This window comes from Gobio gobio (assembly GCF_949357685.1).
Source record: "Gobio gobio genome assembly, chromosome: 18".
NCBI lineage: Eukaryota > Metazoa > Chordata > Actinopteri > Cypriniformes > Gobionidae > Gobio > Gobio gobio.
Genome location: NC_137111.1, coordinates 888,374 through 915,625, shown reverse-complemented (window position 1 = coordinate 915,625; position 27,252 = coordinate 888,374). Strand labels below are relative to the sequence as shown.

Here is a 27,252-nt window from a genome sequence, read left to right as displayed (position 1 = left end):
AGAGATACAGCCACGATCGGATGATAAGAGCAAATCATTTGTAACTCTGACGAGAGCAGTCTCAGTGCTATGATACGGTCTAAATCCTGACTGGAAATCCTCACAGATACCATTTCTTTCTAAAAAGGAACATAATTGTGAAGACACTGCCTTTTCAAGTATTTTTGACAGAAAGGGTAGATTTGAGATTGGTCTATAATTGACTAAATCTGTAGGATCAAGTTGCGGTTTTTTAATAAGTGGTTTAATAATTGCTAACTTAAAAGTTTTCGGTACATATCCTAATGACAAAGATGAATTAATGATATTAAGAAGAGGATCTATGACCTCTGGTAGCATCTCTTTTAATAGCCTAGTTGGTATAGGGTCGAGCATACATGTTTTCGATTTTGATGATTTAACGAGTTTAGCCAATTCTTCTTCTCCTATAGCAGTGAATGAGTGTAATTTTTCCTCAGTGACACTACAATGCTCTGTCTGATGTGATACTGTAGTAGACGGCTGCATGGTTAAAAATTTTTTCCTAATATTATCAATCTTACATGTGAAGAAGTTCATAAAGTCATTACTGCTGTGCTGTTTACAATCATCAGAAGTTGAAGCTTTATTTTTGGTTAATTTAGCCACTGTATCGAATAAATACCTTGGGTTGTGTTTGTTTTCTTCCAAGAGAGTTGAGAAATAAGCAGATCTAGCAGTTTTTACAGCCTTTCTGTATGTGATCATGTGCTCTTTCCACGAATTACGAAATACCTCTAATTTTGTTTTCTTCCAGCTGCGCTCCATTTTTCTGGCTGCTGTTTTAAGGGCCCGGGTGTGCTCGTTGTACCACGGCGTTGGACTATTTTCTTTAATCTTCTTTAAGCGCAGAGGAGCAACTGTGTCTAAAGTACTGCAAAAGAGAGAGTCAATAGTTTCTGTTGCAACATCGAGTTCTTCTATACTATCTGGGAAGCTGAGCAGATGATACTGATGAGGGAGATTATTTAAAAAGCAATCTTTAGTAGCGGCAGTGATTGTCCTGCCATTTTTAAAGCGAGGGGGCGGCTTTGCAACCTTAGCTAAATTAAGTATACATGATACTAAGTAATGATCTGAGATGTCATCGCTCTGCTGCAGAATTTCAACGGTATCAACATTTATTCCATGTGACAATATTAGGTCTAAAGTATGATTATGGCGATGAGTGGCTCCTGACACGTGTTGCCTAACTCCAATAGAGTTTAGTGTGTCTTTAAATGCTAATCCCAATACGTCTTTTCCGTTGTCAACATGGATATTAAAATCACCAACAATTAGTACTTTATCTACGGCCAGTACTAACTCTGATAGAAAATCAGCAAATTCTTTGATAAAGTCTGTATTATGCCCAGGTGGCCTGTATACAGTAGCTAACACAAATGTTGAACGGGTTTTATCATGTACACTACATAGCGTTACATAAAGCACCAAAACTTCGAAGGAATTATATTTGAAACTAGACTTCTGAGTAATACTGAAGATATTATTATAAATTACAGCAACCCCTCCCCCTTTACCTTTCAGACGCGGCTCATGTTTATAACAATAATCTTGGGGGGTGGACTCATTTAAGGTAATGTAGTCGTCAGGTTTTAGCCAGGTTTCTGTCAAACAGAGCACATCTAGATTATTATCTGTAATAATATCATTAACAATAAGCGCTTTTGGGGAAAGGGATCTAATATTCAGCAACCCAAGCTTTATCAATTGTTCATCTGTATTATATATTTTGTTTATTTGTTGGACGTCAATTAAATTTTTACTGTTGAATGGTTTTGATGTTTTTTTGTATTTACTAATTCGGGGAACAGACACAGTCTCTATATGATAATATCTAGGTGAAAGAGTCTCTATGTGCTGGGATTTATCTGATTCCGGTAACGTGAGACAGCTAGCAGACGGTCGGTTTAGCCAGTTTGTCTGCTTCCTGACCTGGGCCCTAGTGAGTCAAGGTTTAGCTCTAAGACTATGTGCCAGATTACTAGAGAGAAGAGCGGCACCACCCCAAGAGGGATGGATGCCATCCTTCTTCAACAGGTCAGGTCTGCCCCAAAAACTTTTCCAATTGTCTATGAACCCTATGTTATTTTGCAGACACCACTTAGACAACCAGCCATTGAGTGATGATAGTCTGCTAACTATCTCATCACTCCTTTTTACAGGGAGCGGTCCAGAACAAAAAACAGCCTCAGACATCGTACTAGCGAGTTCACACACCTCTTTAATGTTAATTTTGGTGATCTCCGACTGGCGAAGTCGAACATCATTAGTGCCGACGTGAATAATAATCTTAGAGAATTTACGATTAGCTTTAGCCAGCACTTTTAAATTTGCTTTGATGTCAGGTGCTCTGGCTCCCGGTAAACAAGTGACTATGGTGGCTGGTGTCTCTATCTTCACGTTCCGTGTAATAGAATCGCCAATGACTAGGGCACTTTCAACAGGATACTCAGTGGGTGCTTCACTGAGAGGGGAGAACCTGTTTGATGTTCTAACCGGAACGGAAAAGCGGTTCTTTGGTCTGCGACTATGCCGTCTCACTGTTACCCAGTTTCCCTGCTGCGAGGGCCCTGCAGCCGGAACCGAAGAATGTACAGAGTTCACTAAGCTATTCGCATCCAAATCAGTGTCTAAAGCTGTTACATCCTCACTACTCTCAGATAAAGTATGGATGCGTGTTTCTAATTCTGAAATCTTCTCCGTCAGCCTAACTATCTCCTTACATTTATCACATGTGAAGCCCTTTTCGCCAGCGGAGAAGCCTATACTGAACATGTGGCATGCACTGCAGGTGATAATGACAGGAGAAGACATGACTTACCGTGTTTGTTGATTAATCCAATTTACCACTTACCACAATCGTTTGCTGGACACAATTTACTAATCCAAGTTATGAACTCAGAAAAAGGGAGGCCCGGGTGCAGAGATAACAAGCTAACAGGCTAGCAAAATGCTAACGTGTGATGGTGATTTAGATTAAAAGCTAGCGATGTCAAATTTAACGTGATAGGCAATTTTTAAACAATGTATGGTGATGAGTAAGTTATATTTAGCAGTAGAAGAAAGAGGAAATATCAAAATAAAGATTCAAACGTAAGCAAGGCTCTACAGAGCTACAGACTTGAGCTACAGAGCAACAGACACAGCAGGCAGACAGGAGCAATCGATCAGCAATTACTCAGAGCGGGTCCTTAACTCAGAGCGGATCCTTAACTCAGAGCGGGTCCTTAACTCAGAGCGGGTCCTTAACTCAGAGCGGGTCCTTTACTCAGAGCGGGTCCTTAACTCAGAGCGGATCCTTAACTCAGAGCGGGTCCTTAACTCAGAGCGGGTCCTTAACTCAGAGCGGGTCCTTAACTCAGAGCGGGTCCTTAACTCAGAGCGGGTCCTTAACTCAGAGCGGGTCCTTTACTCAGAGCGGGTCCTTAACTCAGAGCGGGTCCTTTACTCAGAGCGGGTCCTTTACTCAGAGCGGGTCCTTAACTCAGAGCGGGTCCTTAACTCAGAGCGGGTCCTTAACTCAGAGCGGGTCCTTTACTCAGAGCGGGTCCTTAACTCAGAGCGGGTCCTTAACTCAGAGCGGGTCCTTAACTCAGAGCGGGTCCTTAACTCAGAGCGGGTCCTTTACTCAGAGCGGGTCCTTAACTCAGAGCGGGTCCTTTACTCAGAGCGGGTCCTTTACTCAGAGCGGGTCCTTTACTCAGAGCGGGTCCTTAACTCAGAGCGGGTCCTTAACTCAGAGCGGGTCCTTAACTCAGAGCGGGTCCTTAACTCAGAGCGGGTCCTTAACTCAGAGCGGGTCCTTAACTCAGAGCGGGTCCTTTACTCAGAGCGGGTCCTTAACTCAGAGCGGGTCCTTAACTCAGAGCGGGTCCTTAACTCAGAGCGGATCCTTAACTCAGAGCGGGTCCTTAACTCAGAGCGGGTCCTTAACTCAGAGCGGGTCCTTAACTCAGAGCGGGTCCTTTACTCAGAGCGGGTCCTTAACTCAGAGCGGGTCCTTAACTCAGAGCGGGTCCTTAACTCAGAGCGGATCCTTTACTCAGAGCGGGTCCTTAACTCAGAGCGGGTCCTTAACTCAGAGCGGGTCCTTAACTCAGAGCGGGTCCTTAACTCAGAGCGGGTCCTTTACTCAGAGCGGGTCCTTAACTCAGAGCGGGTCCTTAACTCAGAGCGGGTCCTTAACTCAGAGCGGGTCCTTAACTCAGAGCGGGTCCTTTACTCAGAGCGGGTCCTTAACTCAGAGCGGATCCTTAACTCAGAGCGGGTCCTTAACTCAGAGCGGGTCCTTAACTCAGAGCGGGTCCTTTACTCAGAGCGGGTCCTTAACTCAGAGCGGGTCCTTAACTCAGAGCGGGTCCTTAACTCAGAGCGGGTCCTTAACTCAGAGCGGGTCCTTTACTCAGAGCGGGTCCTTAACTCAGAGCGGATCCTTAACTCAGAGCGGGTCCTTAACTCAGAGCGGGTCCTTAACTCAGAGCGGGTCCTTAACTCAGAGCGGGTCCTTAACTCAGAGCGGGTCCTTTACTCAGAGCGGGTCCTTAACTCAGAGCGGGTCCTTTACTCAGAGCGGGTCCTTTACTCAGAGCGGGTCCTTTACTCAGAGCGGGTCCTTAACTCAGAGCGGGTCCTTTACTCAGAGCGGGTCCTTAACTCAGAGCGGGTCCTTTACTCAGAGCGGGTCCTTAACTCAGAGCGGGTCCTTTACTCAGAGCGGGTCCTTAACTCAGAGCGGGTCCTTAACTCAGAGCGGGTCCTTAACTCAGAGCGGGTCCTTTACTCAGAGCGGGCGAATTTTAAAGTATATTTTAAAGAAAATCTAGTTCCTACATTATTTTTCTAAACATTGACTCACTGGAGTCTCTAACCTGCAATATGCCCTTTAACTCAGACATTGACTCTGAGGCTGGTGGTGCTCATTCCGCCTCCAGCGTCTCCAAGGCATGCCCCGATCGGCCTGATGGGGGCGCTACAGCGAGAAAAGATGGGAAATAGCTAGGATTTTTTTGAAAAACCTACTTTTGCGAACTACTAGTTTTTTCCTGATCAGAACCAAACCCGTGCAGAAATATTCTCTGGAGAGTGAATATCAATAATTCATCAATAATTTATTCACAGTCTCTAATGTTCGATGTGCGCAGAGTTAAAATGGCTTGAGATATTTTGCGCTAAACTCAGGACACTTGTGTATGAGCTCAATATGAGGTCACATGGAAAACACAACGATTGGCCACTCGGTGGCGCTATAACACATGAAAATGGCTATAACCCCTCCACTGGTAAGCCCAGTTTATAATTCTGCATCAGTGTGCGTGGTACCCTAAGGCGTAGGGATCGACCGATATGGATTTTTAGTGCCGATACCGATTTTTTTTCATCAGCCTTAGCCGATGACGATACGGCTGCCGATTTTCTTGAGCCGATATTTGGAGCCGATACTGCTTTTGCTCCCTCAATTTACATCATAAAAATGACACAATGATCAGGATGATAATTTACAATTTACAATTTAAAAAAGGAACATTTATTGAACTAAAAAAACTATATTTAACAAATAGTAAAAACACGCGAGGTAGAACAAGAAAAAAAAGAGTTCAGTGGTGAAAATAAATTCTGAAAATAAATATTTAAGCATAAATAAAATAATCACACTATTGCACACAGAATCAACAAGCGAGTAGCATAATAAAGTGCACACTGACTGTACTATACTTCAGTTACAACTATTTACAACCTCGTCATTTAATGGTTACACTCTAAAAAATGCTGGGTTAAAAATAACCCAAGTTGGGCTGAATATGGACTAACCCAGCAATTGGGTTGTTTTGACCCAGCGGTTGGGTTAAATGTTTGCTTAAAACAACCCAATTGATGGGTTAGTCCATTATCATCCCAACTTGGGTTATTTTTAACCCAGCATTTTTTAGAGTGTAGGTGCACTGAACTTAATCTAAATTAAACTAAATGTAAATATTAATGGGAATATACTTCAGAGATATTTTACTCAAAAACAATTCTAGGGGTGCTAATAATTGTGGCCGACATGTTTTGGAGAAAAGCATTTATTTTGTAATGTGAGTTTCCCCCACTTCCAATTCTTTTACTTCAATGAAAGGTTTTTGTGAATTTTTGAATGAAATATATCAAAAGGATAAACAATGCAGATTTATTTTTACAGCCATCTTTGATCATATGAACACTTTTGGCCATGACTGTATATATATTATTATGAGGACATTGACTGTATATCACTTGGCCATCGGCCAATGAAATGTGAGCATCTATTAGACAAGGTTAACAGAGGATGATAGGAACGAAACTCGGTATGCATTATCGGCACGATGCCCTGAAGGAGCCTGAGAAGTTTCTATTCTTTTCAAGGGAGTCACCTCCTTACACTCCTGAATCATCGCCGAGTCCAACGATACCAAACATGCCTGGTTTCGCCAGTGTGATTTAGCGCTTACAAACTTTTCAGAATATTTTCAAAACTGTTGGTCCAATCGACACGAAATCATAGCGAGAAATTCTAAAACATAGGTCAATAGCTAAACAATAATGCAGAAATGTCAAAATTCTGATTGGAAGAGGCAAAAAAATCCAATCAATATAAGTATATATAAATCAATATAAATATAAGTGTCTATAACTTCAAAACGAAATACACCACATGTGACACACATATGTATGGGCAGTCTCTGAGGACACCTAAAGAAGTGGAGGAGATCGGGCTAGAGGTCACAAAACCTGATATTCTTCCTTAGTAAATGAACCTAACCCTAACCTAACTGTTTAACCTCAGATGCTCGACGACTTCAGTGTTGTTCTTCTTTGCAGTGATCTGGACCTTCAGCCGTTGGTTCCCATTGAAGTCCATTATGAGCAGAAAAATCCTGGAATGATCCTCAAAAAACTGAAGAAAGAAAGACATGAACATCTGGGATGAGATGGGGTGAGTAAAGTATCACGAAGTGTTGATTCTGAAGTGAACTCATGAAGTGAACTTCCCATGATAATGACAAAATGGCGGATGTACTGTATGTAGGCCTGTAGGGTGAATTGCCCTAAAGTGGGACGCTGCCTAACGTGGGACACCTAAGGTCTAGTGTTTGTAGGTCCTCATAAATACACGAATGCCAGTGAATCATGTGATCAAAATCCATATATAAGTGACCAGACATACATAAGGGTATGAGCAATCATCAAACAAGCATGATATTAATTACTTTTAAACAAAACAATCATGCTACTTTTTGGCCTAATGTGCTAATTAAATGTTGGTCCATCAAAAAAATAGTATAACTTTGTATATTTTATCAAATTTCCTAGTGTCCCACTTTAGGAGATGCGATTGTGAAAAGTGGGACAGTATGATTAGCCTAATGTGGGACAGGACTCCAGTCGGTCTAATGTGGGACAGGACTCTAATGTGGTTAGTTAGAGGTTTTTGAGACTGCAGTTCATAGCATGTTCATGAGTTCTGACTGAAGGTTGAATCTGTCAGTTGTTTTTGCCAGATTTGATATTTTGCCTTCAATATGCCTAGGCTATGCGTGTGTGTGTGTGTGTGTGTGTGTGTGTGTGTGTGTGTGTGTGTGTGTGTGTGTGTGTGTGTGTGTGTGTGTGTGTGTGTGTGTGTGTGTGTGTGTGTGTGTGTGTGTGTGTGTGTGTGTGTGTGTGTGTGTGTGTGTGTGTGTGTGTGTGTGTGTGTGTGTGTGTGTGTGTTGTTAAGATGAGCTAGGAAACAGTCAGGTATTCTGACTCTAACTCTATAACACAACAAAGGCCAATGATAATAGTTGTTTAATGTCTTTATAATAAATGCATCAAAACTATCATATTCTACGTGTCTGATGATGTTCAGTTATCAAGCTTCATGTATCCATAACCAAGAGAATTAATACATTAAGATTTTGGCCTTTTGTCTTTTCAGTGTCCCACATCCGAAAGATGCACTAAGAGCATTAGTGTTTATATCCTTTATTTGATGAATGTGTTATCTGCATTTTCTCTTTTGATTTGATTTGGACACATCCTAGGGTTTTTTTTTATGATATTGTGTGTGAATTTAATATTTTGGCTACACAGTGCAATATGTCACAGAAGTCTGAAATGCAAAAATGAAGAGTTATTCCCCACGAGCACAGCGACATCTGCTGGACACTCCTGGACATGAGCTAGGCCTGTTACGTTTATCATGCTACATATATTTCATGCCAGTTATTTCATACCATTGTTTGATTACGTACTGATATATTGATGTCATGGTTCATCAGTATCTCACTGCAAGTATAGACATTAAGGCTGTCTTCATATATGAATAATAAATATAATTATATAATAAAATAACCCAACATATTGACCCAATATGTGTAACCCAACGGTTGGGTTAAAAAAATAACCCAACGTTTTTTACTGTGTATTAAAGCTTTCTTTGCTCACAGTGAAGTCACATGTTTCCACTCCCTCTAGTGGACGAGTAAGCCCACAGTAAATAAATCTCAACATTACACCATTAAATGGTCAACATTTTCCAAAGTTTGATTTCACAGACGGGAGAGTGGGGTAAGATGAGCCCTTTATTACTTACTGTATGTGGTCCTCGAGATGAGAGAAGAAAAGGCAGAAGTGCAATGAAAGTATCTGAAGCAATGTCAGGATGTTTGCTATCATTTTACATCTCTGACAAAGGGTTGGAAAAATATTGCGGCTTATAAAAAAAAGTGTTCATGTGGCTCAATTTACCCCAGGTTAGGGGTAAGCTGATCCGAGTCAGTGGGTAAGTTGCAACATCTGATTGAATCTGAATCAAATCCATGTGAGATTGTAAAGATTATTTACCTCTTTTAAAAACACCTTCAATAATCAAACTTCCTTTAACGAGTCTTAAACAACATAAAACTGACCAAATGAAGCTGAAATTATCATTTCTTTAGTTGTTTGCATTTCTGAAATTATATGTTGAACACAAAGTTGTAACAATTCCCAAAAACAGACTAAACAGTAAAATAAATAAAATAAAAACTGAATTAGAATGAATGAATAAATGCCATTGAAACTAATAATCATATTAGTCAGACGGTCCCTGGCATGGCAGTTTTTGGCTCACTTTGCCCCATAGCCGCCATTTTGAAAACCAGCTAGCTTACCAATTCAGGCAAATATTGAGCGGAATGATTTGCATGGTTTTATACATTGCTAAATCATAAATACTTTAGACACATTCTCTCTGATGTTCAGATGTTAAACGTGTGTCTTCCACTCCTCCCATGAGCTCCTCCTGTTCACCGTCTGGCAGAAGTGATGGGTGGTTCCAAAATAAATGGTCACATGACAATAAAAGTGTAGGACAGTTGGGGGTGGGTCAACTTACCCACTGGCTCATCTTACCCCCTCTCCCCTATGTGTTTCGCTGCTGTGGTCTCTGCCTCTGTAAAGATGATCTGACCTCGGGATCATTACGAGCTTTTATTACGTGTTACGCGTTTCAGATGTTCTGATGTGGACGAACACCTTTGTAAAACGCTTGATAAAGGAGTGTGGGCGGATCCGGATCAGTGTGGGCGGATCCGGATCAGTGTGGGCGGATCCGGATCAGTGTGGGCGGATCCGGATCAGTGTGGGCGGATCCGGATCAGTGTGAGCGGATCCAGATCAGTGTGGACGTCCTTGTTTCCTGTGTATTAAGTGCTGTAATGCAGACTCATTGATGAGAATAAGAGAACAAGGCTGTGTTGGCCGGGTACTTTTAGCATCATGGGTCCTTTTTCAAGCAATGTATTTAAAACATTATTTACTTATTAGCATGATTCTTTTAATTATATATATATATATATCCAAAAAGCACAACTTTATGAAGTGGCAATGGCGAATGAGCCAATGCGTGTCCTCTGCTGCCATCTACTGGTTATAGTGGTTATTTCATTGTAATGTATTTGTTTTCCACCAGGGGACACTGAACTAAAGCGTGGCATATTTCATATCTCCATGAATGAGGAATGCAGATCTTCTTTAATGTGAACTTACAGCACAACTACAGAGGTAAAAACAATAAAGTGTTTAAAATAGCAGGCTATATAAAACATTATTTAAATAAGTCCAAACATCCAACAGTTGTTCTTACTAAGAGTTTTTTAGTACACTTTACTTAATGTCCAATAATTTGTTTACAAACAATTAAGTAATCTGAACTATTTGCATGCTATGCCTTCGTTACTTAGAAAACTCAAGTAAACATTACTTGACTGGTTTGAGCACCATTTGGCCAAAACAAAAAAACAAGCAGGCGGACGGGTAAAGTGTTTTTGAGGTGGTGCAATTTTGTATAGACTTATCACTCATTTCCTCCACGTCCGGTCACCGTGATGGGGATCAGTGTTCCCGTTGGTTGGACACTTGGAACTTCATTCATATTATGGTCATTTACTTTCTATTAATGCAGCAATGCAACAAGAAATCATAGTTGTATGATTTCAAAAGAAGGGAAGTAATATATATATATAATATTTGTCCATTAATGATATACAACATAACTATATTTAATGTCGAATAATGATCTTTTAACATTATTTTTGCTAATATTTATGGCATAACCTTTTAATTGAGTTTATATAATCCCTCTATATTTGTCACAATATCATTTGACCATGCTTGACTTCAACATTCAGCATGCAAAACACAAAAATGGTAACAAGGATTTTATTTATTTATTTATTTATTTATTTATTTATTTATTTATTTATTTATTTATTTATTTATTTATTTATTTATTTATTTATTTATTTATTTATTTATTTATTTATTTATTTATTTATTAATACGACCTTTACGATTTTACTTGCTGTCATTATTGGGGTTATACTGACAAAAGACAAATAGTAAAATAAAGCTAAAAATTGTAAAACGAAGCAATTCATTTATTCATGCCACAATGCACTCTGGGAGTACACTTCCGCAGATCCCAGATAGAGTTAAGTTGACAAAACTTAAACGGTTTAAGTAAGAACAGCTTAATGCAATTAGGTAATGCTTACTTACCATTGATAAGTAATAAATAAGTGTTGAATGGAGTTCAGTTGTTGCTTTTTGTCTTCAATTATTTTTTTAAGTTCAGCTTACTTGAGAATTTTAAGGCAATCGGTTTCCTAATATTTTCCTTGTAATGTGAGCATTAATAACAAGTTAACGTAACTAATAATTTTGCGTTAAGTATACTCCATTAACACGTTTTCTGTACAAATTTTGTTACGTTTTGCCGACAAAAAAATAATACGCTGCTTTACTTGAAAATTTTAAGGCAATCGGTTTCCTCACTTTTTCTAAGTAAAGTCCACTTATTACATTTGACAGTGTGACGAGCGATCCGCGAGTGAAGATAAAAGAGTTCAGGATTAGATGCTTCATTTGCTGGCGTTGTTCAGATATCTGAATCATATAATAATAATCCATCTCTGATCTGTTGTACTCGCCTACAATCAGTCAGTTAACGCACTCAGAATAAAGTTTGTTTACTGTTCTTTTTACATGTTTATATGTAAATATAACGTATAGGCTACACATAAATAATTGACACTTTTTAAAACATTCTGGATTGATGTATTTCTCCTCACTTCAGCTATGCTATATCTAGCCTGGCAGATGTCCTTCATGCTGTCTTAATGTTGATAATCCATTGCATATTAGAGCGGATGTTCACTGAATTTAAAATTTACAACACATTTTTTTGGTGTTCTCCAGTTTTCCAGTCCACAAACGCACAATTCTTACTATTACAAGTTGAAATTCTTGTGCTGTAAAGATAATATTGTGGACGGGACCGACAGAAGCTGATGAATCTTGTTAAAGCTGCACTATGTAAGATTTTTTCAGTCAAATATCCAAACACCTAGGCCAGTGTTATAAATGTTGTTCAGTCGAGTACTTACAATATCCCAGATGTTTCCAGCTATTTGTAAATGGAGAGATGCTATTTTACTCGAGGAACCGGGACGTGTGAGGGCGTGGCCTGTCGATGACATCATATCCGCGTTAGTTTGTGGTTTTATTCTGCAGAAACGCTTTCCTCTCACTGCAGTGTGAACAAGTGTCATAGCAGCCATCACATCATCCATCAGTGTTTTAACTAAATAAAGTTACGTTGTGATAAGACGTTTATATAATCATTGTTGTTTATTCAATTATTTAATGCATTATATTTAAAAAACATTGCGTGGCAAATTTAGTGACTAGCCATAGAATGTGATTTATATCCCTATGGGTTGTTCCATTTGGAAAGGGGAAATTAACTTTTAACTGGAGCGCTCCCAAGTCTGAGTTGCGACTAGGAAACTTAAAAGCGCAACAACTCGACTTCAGAATCTAATATGGCTGATCACCTGCACGCTGTAAATCTCATTAGTTAGACTTAGCATGCTAACCGATTGCCTTAAAAACCCCAGGTTAAGTGAAACAGGAATAGTGTGTTGTGCTTAGTTAGTATAGTTCACTTACACAAGAGCTCTAGTAACTAAAAAAGAACTGTAGAGTGTACTTGATCTTTTTCTTACTATAGCTACCAGTGTTGTGTTTTGATGCTGAATGTGTGTGTGTGTGTGTGTGTGTGTGTGTGTGTGTGTGTGTGTGTGTGTGTGTGTGGGCATGTTTTTGTGAAATATCAGGACACAAATGTGTATAATGACATAGGTATTACAAAAAGAGGGTGAAATATGAGGACGTTCCCCATGTCCTCACTTTTCAAAATGCTTATAAATCATACAGAACAATTTTTTTTTCACAGAAAGTGAACTGCACAGTCTCCTGTGAGGGCTAGGTTTAGGGGCAGGGGCAGTGTGTGTGTGTGTGTGTGTGTGTGTGTGTGTGTGTGTGTGTGTGTGTGTGTGTGTGTGTGTGTGTGTGTGTGTGTGTGTGTGTGTGTGTGTGTGTGTGTGTGTGTGTGTGTGTGTGTGTGTGTGTGTGTGTGTGTGTGTGTGTGTGTGTGTGTGTGTGTGTGAGTGTGTGGACTGGTAATCCCTACGTTATGGGGACAAAATGTCCCCACAAAGATGGGAATATCCGAAATCCTCGTCCTTGTGGGGACATTTTTAGGTCCCCATGAGGAAAACATCTTATAAATCAGACTAAGTGATGTTTTTTGAAAATGTAAAAATGCAGAATGTCTCCTGTGATGGGTAGGTTTAGGGGCAGTGTGTGTGTGTGTGTGTGTGTGTGTGTGTGTGTGTGTGTGTGTGTGTGTGTGTGTGTGTGTGTGTGTGTGTGTGTGTGTGTGTGTGTGTGTGTGTGTGTGTGTGTGTGTGTGTGTGTGTGTGTGTGGGCATGTTTTCGTGAAATATCAGGACACAAATGTGTATAATGTCATGGGTATTACAAAAAGAGGGTGAAATATGAGGACGTTCCCCATGTCCTCACTTTTCAAAATGCTTATAAATCACAGAATGAGGTTTTTTTCACAGAAAGTGAACTGCACAGTCTCCTGTGAGGGCTAGGTTTAGGGGCAGTGTGTGTGTGTGTGTGTGTGTGTGTGTGTGTGTGTGTGTGTGTGTGTGTGTGTGAGTGTGTGTGTGTGTGTGTGTGTGATGGGTAGGTTTAGGGGCAGTGTGTGTGTGTGTGTGTGTGTGTGTGTGTGTGTGTGTGTGTGTGTGTGTGTGTGTGTGTGTGTGTGTGTGTGTGTGTGTGTGTGATGGGTAGGTTTAGGGGCAGGGGCAGTGTGTGTGTGTGTGTGTGTGTGTGTGTGTGTGTGTGTGTGTGTGTGTGTGTGTGTGTGTGTGTGTGTGTGTGTGTGTGTGTGTGTGTGTGTGTGTGTGTGTGTGTGTGTGTGTGTGTGTGTGTGTGTGACTTTTACTGTTGTTAGTTGCACTCAAATCATTCTTGTTCACATTACTTAAAGAACTCATGTAACTAAATTAACTTAAATTTACTGAGTTGTTTCTACTAAAAATTAGTATTGTCAGCTTTACTTAATAAGTGTTTGTTCGGTCAACTTAACATCGCTGAGTGAAACGAACAAACTGGGCAGTGGATCTGTAGTTCCCAGCATGCTTTGCAAGGGACTGCTTTAGGAGAGTAAATTTAGGGATTAAAGTGTTATTTTATGTTTTACAGTAGAGAGAAAGATGTTGTTAGTTTATGTTAGAGTAATGTTCAGTTATGTTGGACATTTAGAGGAGTGTGTGTAATCTTGTGGTCACCGTTATGCAGAAGAGTGCCTGTGTTTAGGCTGTGGCCACTCATACACACATTTATTAGATAGAATTCCCTCAATTAAGTTATTTTTGCATTTTGTTTCTAAAAATAAGCTTGTTGTTAGTGATCCACTTACACCTGTAGAGCAAGTAGTTAATTTAATAAGGTAAATTAAATCGATAAATGTGTTCACCTAACATAATAAACTTATATAAATGTAACATAACATTATTAAGTAAACTGCACATATAAATATTATGTTAAAGTGACAGATTCAAATGGTTTGTATTTACTTAAATACATTTTGTCAGCTTTACTTGACTTTCTTTTGTTCGTATAACTAAACTATTATTTGTAAAAATGACTCAATATAGTTGCGTGGAACCACTTGACGCTGCTTTTTTGAGTGAATTCAATAAGTCATTTTTTTTGTGTGTACAAGATATTGTTACAAACATAGAGGGATTATATCAGCCCAATTAAAGGTTTCACAGGTGTTAATGACGTAAACGTGTTAGCAATAAAATAGTTAACGATCATTATGTGACATAAAGGGAAATATTTGACTAAAAAAAATGACATGTTGAATTAACTCAAAAAAGCAGCATCAAGTGGTTCCACACAAATACAGTATATTGAGTCATTTTTACAAATAACAATTTAGTTACATGAGTTTTTTAAGTAATGTGAACAAGGATGATTTGAGTGCAGCTAACAACAGTGAAAAATATATATTTTTGAGTGTAGGTTAATTTTAAAAGATGACCTAATTTCTGACTAAATCATTAACTATATTTCATTATTCAGCTAGGTCAACTTTTAAAAGCAACATATGTATTACTTCTCTTCCTTTGAAACCAAATCACTGTGATTTATTGCTGCATCGATAGAAAGAGAATGACAATAATAAGAATGAAGTGCCCAACCGAAGGGAAACCTGATCTCCATAATTGTGGACATTTTTTGCTTGATAAAATGGCACTCAAACCAATCAATTAATCTGAACTCCGGTCTGAGTAAACAAGGAATAGCATGTGAATAGTACAAATTACTAGATTTTTACAACTAAGTTAAGACATTAAGTAACGTTTACTCAAAAGTGTTGTATTTTACAGTGTAGTGAAACAGTAGTAAAATATTGTATATTAGCAATTCTGTTTGTCTGTGTCTCAAACTCACTGGTGCACTCAGTCATACTTTGGCATTTTCTCTGCAAAATACCCTTTTTATGTATTTGTATTCTGAAAGAGCACAGCAAAGGTTTGCCTGATGCGTCCATCTTAGTTTCCGGCCCTTAATGGAAGGCGGTCAGTCCCATATATGACAGTAGAGAAACATAAAAGACAATCCAGCAATTCATACTAGTATATTACAGTCATTTCAACATGGGATGAATGCACCTACTGACCGATATAGATGCCAGATGTGTGTGTGTGTGTGTGTGTGTGTGTGTGTGTGTGTGTGTGTGTGTGTGTGTGTGTGTGTGTGTGTGTGTGTGTGTGTGTGTGTGTGTGTGTGTGTGTGTGTGTGTGTGTGAGAGAGAGAACTCAACACTTCTATTGAACACAGATCAAATGGCGCCCCCTTCTGGAAGTACTGATGTATTGCATCACAGGACATAAAATGCTGAATTGATGTTTGTTATTGTGTTCATTATCTCTCTCTCTCTCTCCAAATATTCTTCCTGATTTGAAATCAGTTACTCCATTATTTGTTTTTATGCCTTTGTTTAGTTGAATTGCTGTATCTTCCAGGTGATTAGAGGAAGAATATTTAGCTTGTAATGTATAGTTGTGTGTATGTGCATTCCCTTTATCAGCTCTTATGATGGATTGTGTAACTGATCCTCTGATGTGGTTCTGAATGAGTGTTTTTCAGGCTCTCTGCTGGTGGGAGGGGTCAGAGAGCAGCTGCGCTCTCATTGGCTGGACTGGTTGAAGAGGTTGTATCTGGCACAGGAGGGATGGAGCGATCAGGCTCATACTGAGGAGCTCACAACACTGGAAACGGTGCCTTCACCAGATCAATAAAGGGCTGCAGGCACTGGGCTGCGTCAGAGACCCAGAGTTGAGCTCCAGACGACACTCTCAGCCCATCATGAAGGTGAGTCTTCACACATTAATCCAGAGCATGTGGAGACGCAGCTCTTCAGCATCAGCGCTCAGAAAGGGCTGCTCCTGTTGAGAGCTTTCAGAGGGAAAATAAACGATATTCACCTCAACTCCTGTAATCTCCGGCGGGGTTTAATGAAATGCCCATTACGCTGAAAGGTGATGTGAGTGATGGGGTGTGAGTTTGAGACGATGGCGCATGTGTAAGTTACAGTAGTTTCTTAAAGGTGCAGACTGGAGGATTTTACACTGACTGTGCAATACACCAAACCTGCTGGGAAATACAGGAGAGCTTGCTGTGCTCGTGCAGGTTTTCTGGGATGTACTGTAGTGGGCATCCCTACTGTGTTCTGACACTTCTGATACTCTCAGTGTATTTTCTGCATGCTCGCCTGATTCGTCTGTGTGAACATGATCAGTGCAAATATATAATTTAAAATTACATTAGAGTGAATGATTGTGTTTATGAGGCTGAGCCTTTCAACTGCACACACACACACACACACACACTGAACTAGACTGTGAGATCTTCTCTCTCCGGGCAGAACACGATTTACTGACCAGATGATAAATCAGGTTCCATCAAGAAATCTCAAAAACCTATAAAACAAAGTCAAGCCGGCAGAATCACGAGCAGGCTTTATGAGGCGAACATCAGATCAGTCAGATCTCTTTCTAATTTCAGTTCTTCACTTATTACAGGTTTGGTCCACCGAGTTGACTGTAATCTTGCGACTGCCGTAGACTCTGAGCGAGTGCTCGTCTCTTAATTAGGGTCAGGAACCGCTGGCCAATCCAGAGGCTCTGCATTCAGAAGTGTAATAGCATTTTTCCTGACCTCTGTCTACGTGACTATTTTTGCGATGCGAACACGTAATTATCAGCAGCTCTTTCCTTTAAAAGCCCCTCGATCACTTCTCATGCCTTTTTCTTGTTCAATCTACACTCTCAGAAAAAAAGGTACAGTGGAGGTACAATTTTTTTCCTTGGGGAACAAAACGTATAACTGTACCTTTAGGCTACAATTACACCATTGTTTTCCTCTACTTAGAGCAGGGGTAGGCAAGTTTGGTCCTAGAGAGTTTGGCTCCAACCCTGAAAGAAATCTATAGAAGCTCTTCTTGAGAATTAACAGAGGTTTAGATGTTTTATTGAAAATGTTTAGTCGCCATTATGGATATTAGTGTTTCAGTTAGTTGGACACCATTATGGAGATTGGTGTTTCCTTTAGTTGGTCGCCAAATGGTGATCAGTGTTTACTTTCGTTGGTCACCATTATGGATATCAATGTTCCCTTTAGTCGGTCGTCATTATGGTGATTAGTGTTTCCTTTAGTTGGTCGTCATTATGGTGATTAGTGTTTACTTTAGTTGGTCACCATTATGGATATCAATGTTCCCTTTAGTCGGTCACCATTATGGTGATCAGTGTTTCCTTTAGTTGGTTGTCTTTATGGTGATCGGTGTTTCCATTAGTTGGCCAGTTTGACTCTTACTAATAATCTGTTCAAATCAAAAGAAGCCATAAACCAAAATTATCATGAAGAAAAATGTTTGATTAAACTCATCACTGACTAGAAATATTAATAAAGAATATTCACCAACAATACTTTCTTGCCACAGATCAGACGTTTTTAACACATTCTAGGGGGGGAAAAGTTTAGACGCACACAGATATCAAGAATCAGCATATCAACAATGGTGACATACTTAATGCTGCAATGCATGCTGGGGGCCATGAGTTTTATACTGTGGTGGCTTAGTAGGGTTGGAGCTAAACTCTGCAGGACATCAGCTCTCTAGGACCGAGCTTGCTAACCCCTGACACAGAGGTACAAAAATGTACCCTTAAGGGTCCCACCCCAGTGACGGCCACTTGTACCTTAAAAGGTACAATTTTGTACTTTTTTTTTGAGAGTGTATTGAAAATAAAGAAAAAAGTTCCATTCGTTTAACCATCACCCCTGCTATCACAAGTGATTTGAAAACAATTTACTGTCGAAACATTATGACATGGCTTGAGTTCTGAGCTTCTGGTGGATCCGGTAGAGTTTGCACTGATTCAACTTTTACTGAAAGTTACTTTTTGAACCTGCATTACATTCACAACGATTCACAGTGAAAATCCTCAGATGTGTTTAAAGATAAGCCATGCACTAGCTCCTAAAGCTGGGGTTCTCCAGGAGGTTGTGGACATGTTTAAACCGTCGCATCGGGGAATGGATTTGTCCTGTTGTCAGGAGTAGTTCAGGAAAAGAATTCCAAAGCTTGGGACTGAAATGACTGAAGGCTGACTGTTTTTTGTACAACTAACAAGTTACTATTGGATATTTAGCTGTTACTATAGGTGGACAGAACCATGAAGACCTTTAAAAACTAATAAGAGGATCTTGAATCAAATTCTGAAGGACAGTAACGGGATCCGAGTGTGTTTAGAGCGAGTGAGCATTCGTGCAGCCGCATTCTGAACCCCTTATATAGAGTTCTTGGAAAACACGTCAAAAACACTATTTCAGTAGTCAAGTCTGGATTTAACAAATGCAAGAACACGTTTCTCAGAAGGGGATAGAGAGTCAAGATATGGAGCAATAAATGTTCTCTGTGCGTCATTACCCGATAACAGATGCAGAGATTTCTCAGACATGCACAGTTTACACTCTCTCTGCAGTCCAGTAGGGGTGGAAATTGAATTATGGGCATCTGGTGGAAGTGAAGGATCATCAGGAAGAGTTCATCTGGTGAAAGGAAATATTGCACTGAAACATTACAGCAGCTAAAGGAAGCATGTATGGGTTAAATAATAGAGGAGCCAAAACTGAGCCCTGAGGAACGCCATAAGCAATGACGTAACACCTGGAGGTGTAGGTGCCCAGTGTAAGAGTATTCCCTGCTGCTGAAGGAGGATCTGAACCAGTCTAAGGGCGTTTTCACACCTGAGAGTCCGCACCAAGGTCCGAACCGAAGTTCATGTTTTGATACATTTTATACATTCGGTTAGTTTTGGTTTCACATTGCAATTATGCGAACTTTACATGACACACTTGCGTCCACTCGTCATCTTCTATGTGGGCGGCATCTGGACATTGATTGGTTTGTAAACAGACGTGCGTCTTTGACAAGAGTGAATGAACGGACGCATATCGTTGCCATTATTGATCAGTGCGCATTGCTTGACTATTTTCTTTTCGTTACGTTTAAAATAGCTTTATATTCATATATTTCTCATGTTTGTGAGGCAGTAGCTGCTGAATTTGGGTTAATTTGAGACGCTCCAGTTCATGTGCAAAGCATGTGATCGCTCCCGCCATTATTGTCTGCTATAGACTATTTGCTTCTTATTTATTAAATCCAGGCAATTATCTGATTAAACATTGATTAAAATTAAGATACAATTTATACAAAACGAAATTCACATTAAAGAAAGGCTTTCTAAGCAAAATCATACAAAATTTCTTTCAAAATCATTTCTGACCTTCTGTCTTCTGACATATTGCGCATTTTTCACTTTTCATAATCAGTGTAGCCTAGATGAAATTTAAAAAGAACATTATAATATTTAAACATAAACAGGAACTTCCTGTAAATGCTCTGAAAGTACGAACCATACAGAAAATACTTTCACACTAGAAACAAACCGAATTCTTGTTCAGTTTGATCCGGACTGAGACAACCTCTTTTCGTCTGACCAAATTTCGTCTGTTTGGTCCGGACCGTGGTCAGGGGAGGTTTCACACCTGTAATTTTGATTCGGACCAAAATGAAAAGTCCGAAAATAGACCAACCCAGATCTGAACCAGTCTAAGACAGTGCCTGATAGACCAACCCAGGTCTGAACCAGTCTAAGACAGCACCTGATAGACCAACACAGGTCTGATCCAGTCTAAGACAGCACCTGATAGACCGACCCAGGTCTGAACCAGTCTAAGACAGCACCTGATAGACCGACCCAGGTCTGAACCAGTCTAAGACAGCACCTGATAGACCGACACAGGTCTGATCCAGTCTAAGACAGCACCTGATAGACCGACCCAGGTCTGAACCAGTCTAAGACAGCACCTGATAGACCGACACAGGTCTGTTCCAGTCTAAGACAGCACCTGATAGACCGACACAGGTCTGATCAAGTCTAAGACAGCACCTGATAGACCGACACAGGTCTGATCAAGTCTAAGACAGCACCTGATAGACCGACACAGGTCTGATCCAGTCTAAGACAGCACCTGATAGACCGACACAGGTCTGTTCCAGTCTAAGACAGCACCTGATAGACCAACACAGGTCTGAACCAGTCTAAGACAGCACCTGATAGACCAACACAGGTCTGATCCAGTCTAAGACAGTGCCTGATAGACAGACACAGGTCTGATCCAGTCTAAGACAGCACCTGATAGACCGACACAGGTCTGATCCAGTCTAAGACAGCACCTGATAGACCGACCCAGGTCTGAACCAGTCTAAGACAGCACCTGATAGACCGACCCAGGTCTGATCCAGTCTAAGACAGCACCTGATAGACCGACACAGGTCTGATCCAGTCTAAGACAGCACCTGATAGACCGACACAGGTCTGTTCCAGTCTAAGACAGCACCTGATAGACCAACACAGGTCTGAACCAGTCTAAGACAGCACCTGATAGACCAACACAGGTCTGATCCAGTCTAAGACAGTGCCTGATAGACCGACACAGGTCTGATCCAGTCTAAGACAGCACCTGATAGACCGACACAGGTCTGATCCAGTCTAAGACAGCACCTGATAGACCGACCCAGGTCTGAACCAGTCTAAGACAGCACCTGATAGACCGACCCAGGTCTGATCCAGTCTAAGACAGCACCTGATAGACCGACACAGGTCTGATCCAGTCTAAGACAGCACCTGATAGACCGACACAGGTCTGATCCAGTCTAAGACAGCACCTGATAGACCGACACAGGTCTGTTCCAGTCTAAGACAGCACCTGATAGATGACACAGGTCTGATCCAGTCTAAGACAGCACCTGATAGACCGACACAGGTCTGAACCAGTCTAAGACAGCTCCTGAGAGACCGACCCAGGTCTGATCCAGTCTAAGACAGCTCCTGATAGACCGACACAGGTCTGATCCAGTCTAAGACAGCACCTGATAGACCGACACAGGTCTGAACCAGTCTAAGACAGCTCCTGATAGACCGACACAGGTCTGAACCAGTCTAAGACAGCACCTGATAGGCCGACACAGGTCTGATCCAGTCTAAGACAGCACCTGATAGACCGACCCAGGTCTGAACCAGTCTAAGACAGCACCTGATAGACCGACCCAGGTCTGAACCAGTCTAAGACAGCACCTGATAGACCGACACAGGTCTGATCCAGTCTAAGACAGCACCTGATAGACCGACCCAGGTCTGAACCGGTCTAAGACAGCACCTGATAGACCGACACAGGTCTGATCCAGTCTAAGACAGCACCTGATAGACCGACCCAGGTCTGAACCAGTCTAAGACAGCACCTGATAGACCGACACAGGTCTGTTCCAGTCTAAGACAGCACCTGATAGACCGACACAGGTCTGATCAAGTCTAAGACAGCACCTGATAGACCGACACAGGTCTGATCAAGTCTAAGACAGCACCTGATAGACCGACACAGGTCTGATCCAGTCTAAGACAGCACCTGATAGACCGACACAGGTCTGTTCCAGTCTAAGACAGCACCTGATAGACCAACACAGGTCTGAACCAGTCTAAGACAGCACCTGATAGACCAACACAGGTCTGATCCAGTCTAAGACAGTGCCTGATAGACCGACACAGGTCTGATCCAGTCTAAGACAGCACCTGATAGACCGACACAGGTCTGATCCAGTCTAAGACAGCACCTGATAGACCGACCCAGGTCTGAACCAGTCTAAGACAGCACCTGATAGACCGACCCAGGTCTGATCCAGTCTAGGACAGCACCTGATAGACCGACACAGGTCTGATCCAGTCTAAGACAGCACCTGATAGACCGACACAGGTCTGTTCCAGTCTAAGACAGCACCTGATAGACCAACACAGGTCTGAACCAGTCTAAGACAGCACCTGATAGACCAACACAGGTCTGATCCAGTCTAAGACAGTGCCTGATAGACCGACACAGGTCTGATCCAGTCTAAGACAGCACCTGATAGACCGACACAGGTCTGATCCAGTCTAAGACAGCACCTGATAGACCGACCCAGGTCTGAACCAGTCTAAGACAGCACCTGATAGACCGACCCAGGTCTGATCCAGTCTAAGACAGCACCTGATAGACCGACACAGGTCTGATCCAGTCTAAGACAGCACCTGATAGACCGACACAGGTCTGATCCAGTCTAAGACAGCACCTGATAGACCGACACAGGTCTTTTCCAGTCTAAGACAGCACCTGATAGATGACACAGGTCTGATCCAGTCTAAGACAGCACCTGATAGACCGACACAGGTCTGAACCAGTCTAAGACAGCTCCTGATAGACCGACCCAGGTCTGATCCAGTCTAAGACAGCTCCTGATAGACCGACACAGGTCTGATCCAGTCTAAGACAGCACCTGATAGACCGACACAGGTCTGAACCAGTCTAAGACAGCTCCTGATAGACCGACACAGGTCTGAACCAGTCTAAGACAGCACCTGATAGGCCGACACAGGTCTGATCCAGTCTAAGACAGCACCTGATAGACCGACCCAGGTCTGAACCAGTCTAAGACAGCACCTGATAGACCGACGCAGGTCTGATCCAGTATAAGACAGCACCTGATACACCGACACAGGTCTGAACCAGTCTAAGACAGCACCTGATAGACCAACACAGGTCTGATCCAGTCTAAGACAGCACCTGATAGACAGACCCAGGTCTGATCCAGTCTAAGACAGCTCCTGATAGACCGACCCAGGTCTGATCCAGTCTAAGACAGTTCCTGATAGATCGACACAGGTCTGATCCAGTCTAAGACAGCACCGAAAGACCAACACAGGTCTGATCCAGTCTAAGACAGCACCTGATAGACCGACACAGGTCTGAACCAGTCTAAGACAGCACCTGATTGGCCGACACAGGTCTGATCCAGTCTAAGACAGCACCTGATAGACCAACCCAGGTCTGATCCAGTTTAAGACAGCACCTGATAGACCAACACAGGTCTGATCCAGTCTAAGACAGCACCTGATAGACCGACACAGGTCTGAACCAGTCTAAGACAGCACCTGATAGACCGACACAGGTCTGAACCAGTCTAAGACAGCACCTGATAGGCCGACACAGGTCTGATCCAGTCTAAGACAGCACCTGATAGACCAACACAGGTCTGATCCAGTCTAAGACAGCACCTGATAGACCGTCACAGGTCTGAACCAGTCTAAGACAGCACCTGATAGACCGACACAGGTCTGAACCAGTCTAAGACAGCACCTGATAGACCAACACAGGTCTGATCCAGTCTAAGACAGCACCTGATAGACCGACACAGGTCTGAACCAGTCTAAGACAGCACCTGATATACCGACAGAGGTCTGAACCAGTCTAAGACAGCACCTGATAGACCAACACAGGTCTGATCCAGTCTAAGACAGCACCTGATAGACCGACACAGGTCTGATCCAGTCTAAGACAGCACCTGATAGACCGACACAGGTCTGTTCCAGTCTAAGACAGTGCCCGATTGACCAACACAGGTCTGATCCAGTCTAAGACAGCACCTGATAGATGACACAGGTCTGATCCAGTCTAAGACAGCACCTGATAGACCGACACAGGTCTGAACCAGTCTAAGACAGCTCCTGATAGACCGACCCAGGTCTGATCCAGTCTAAGACAGCTCCTGATAGACCGACACAGGTCTGATCCAGTCTAAGACAGCACCTGATAGACCGACACAGGTCTGAACCAGTCTAAGACAGCTCCTGATAGACCGACCCAGGTCTGAACCAGTCTAAGACAGCACCTGATAGGCCGACACAGGTCTGATCCAGTCTAAGACAGCACCTGATAGACCAACCCAGGTCTGAACCAGTCTAAGACAGCACCTGATAGACCGACGCAGGTCTGATCCAGTATAAGACAGCACCTGATAGACAGACACAGGTCTGAACCAGTCTAAGACAGCACCTGATAGACCAACACAGGTCTGATCCAGTCTAAGACAGCACCTGATAGACAGACCCAGGTCTGATCCAGTCTAAGACAGCTCCTGATAGACCGACCCAGGTCTGATCCAGTCTAAGACAGTTCCTGATAGATCGACACAGGTCTGATCCAGTCTAATGGTGCGTTCACACCGGACGCGATTCGCGCGATTCGCGCGAGTGATTTACATGTTAAGTCAATGCAGAGACGCGAAATGGCATTCTGCGGCGCGATTCGCGCGAATGAGGCGGCGAGATTCGCGTGATTCGCGCGATTGAGGCGGCGAGAAGGACGCGACTTGAGCGTTTTGAACGCGCGATTCGCGCGAATCGCGTGAATTGCGCGAAACGCTCAAGTTGAAAAATCTGAACTTTGGCGGATATTTCGCGCCGCGGTAACCAATCAGGAGCTTGCTCTAGTAGTGACAACAATGAAGAGAAAATCTGTATATTAATATCTGGTTCAGACAATATGATTATCACTGTGATAACATTAAATGACATGAAACACAACCCAGTCTCTTTTTGTTAAATGCAAGTTTATGTATGATCAATAATACAAAAGTATAAGTAATGTATAACAAGCTATACATGAAATAAAGCAAACAAAGTCAGTGCTAGTAGGCTAACGTTACAACTGCAACATACAGTTATAGCCTAAAAATATAAAGTAATGAAACTTATCTTTGCCCTCAGCCTAAACGATTTGCCAGGGAACAAATTATAGATCCATGAGACCAAAGATCGGCCGTTACAAGACGAATTATAGCTCGAGACACACCACAGAGACATCAGAGCCAGCGGTAGACGGCAGAAGGACTGGCCGAGGAAAGGTTGCCCTCGCCGGCTTTCACGTGCGCTGAGCGCGCTGTCCGCTGGAGCTCACAGCTCCGACAACGGCAGATAAAATGTTCAAATAGGCACTGTTTATGTAAATACACCACAGATTTGAGCTTTAAACAACTACATTATCGACTGAAAAAGTCTTAAAACTACGTTTTGTCACACATTAACAGTAGATATGAACAAAAAAAAGACATGTAAACACAGCCCATGTCAGCCATTTCTCAACGAGACGAGCTGCTGGCGGAAGCCCCGCCCATGACGCGAATTCGCATCTGTTGTGCAGTGAATGTCACGCGCGATTCGCGCGAATTTCACGCGCGATTCGCGCGAGTAAACTCAAAATGTACACGCGTCCACCTTCGCGCGATTAGCGCGAATTATTCGCGCGAATCGCGTCCGGTGTGAACGCCACATAAGACAGCACCCGAAAGACCAACACAGGTCTGATCCAGTCTAAGACAGCACCTGATAGACCGACACAGGTCTGAACCAGTCTAAGACAGCACCTGATAGGCCGACACAGGTCTGATCCAGTCTAAGACAGCACCTGATGGACCAACCCAGGTCTGATCCAGTCTAAGACAGCACCTGATAGACCAACCCAGGTCTGATCCAGTCTAAGACAGCACCTGATAGACCGACACAGGTCTGAACCAGTCTAAGACAGCACCTGATAGACCAACCCAGGTCTGATCCAGTCTAAGACAGCACCTGATAGACCAACACAGGTCTGATCCAGTCTAAGACAGCACCTGATAGGCCGACACAGGTCTGAACCAGTCTAAGACAGCACCTGATAGACCGACACAGGTCTGAACCAGTCTAAGACAGCACCTGATAGGCCGACACAGGTCTGATCCAGTCTAAGACAGCACCTGATAGACCAACCCAGGTCTGATCCAGTCTAAGACAGCACCTGATAGACCAACACAGGTCTGAACCAGTCTAAGACAGCACCTGATAGACCAACCCAGGTCTGATCCAGTCTAAGACAGCACCTGATAGACCGTCACAGGTCTGAACCAGTCTAAGACAGCACCTGATAGACCGACACAGGTCTGAACCAGTCTAAGACAGCACCTGATAGACCAACACAGGTCTGATCCAGTCTAAGACAGCACCTGATAGACCGACACAGGTCTGAACCAGTCTAAGACAGCACCTGATAGGCCGACACAGGTCTGATCCAGTCTAAGACAGCACCTGATGGACCAACCCAGGTCTGATCCAGTCTAAGACAGCACCTGATAGACCAACCCAGGTCTGATCCAGTCTAAGACAGCACCTGATAGACCGACACAGGTCTGAACCAGTCTAAGACAGCACCTGATAGGCCGACACAGGTCTGATCCAGTCTAAGACAGCACCTGATAGACCAACCCAGGTCTGATCCAGTCTAAGACAGCACCTGATAGACCAACACAGGTCTGATCCAGTCTAAGACAGCACCTGATAGACCGACACAGGTCTGAACCAGTCTAAGACAGCACCTGATAGACCGACACAGGTCTGAACCAGTCTAAGACAGCACCTGATAGGCCGACACAGGTCTGATCCAGTCTAAGACAGCACCTGATAGACCAACCCAGGTCTGATCCAGTCTAAGACAGCACCTGATAGACCAACACAGGTCTGAACCAGTCTAAGACAGCACCTGATAGGCCGACACAGGTCTGATCCAGTCTAAGACAGCACCTGATAGACCAACCCAGGTCTGATCCAGTCTAAGACAGCACCTGATAGACCGTCACAGGTCTGAACCAGTCTAAGACAGCACCTGATAGACCGACACAGGTCTGAACCAGTCTAAGACAGCACCTGATAGACCAACACAGGTCTGATCCAGTCTAAGACAGCACCTGATAGACCGACACAGGTCTGAACCAGTCTAAGACAGCACCTGATATACCGACAGAGGTCTGAACCAGTCTAAGACAGCACCTGATAGACCAACACAGGTCTGATCCAG

General features: G+C 42.6%; 1 protein-coding gene across 1 annotated transcript in view; it reads left to right on the top strand.

Annotated features, from left to right (window-relative positions):
* Positions 1-16,296: 16,296 nt before the first annotated feature.
* LOC307142545 (inactive phospholipase D5) overlaps positions 16,297-27,252 on the top strand; it is a gene marked incomplete at both ends in the record, with an annotated part of 55,477 nt that continues 44,521 nt past the window's right edge. Inside the window, one exon of the mRNA XM_079843514.1 lies at positions 16,297-16,302. Within this exon, the coding sequence (XP_079699640.1) occupies positions 16,297-16,302 (6 nt within the window). The remainder of the gene's footprint in view (positions 16,303-27,252) is intronic.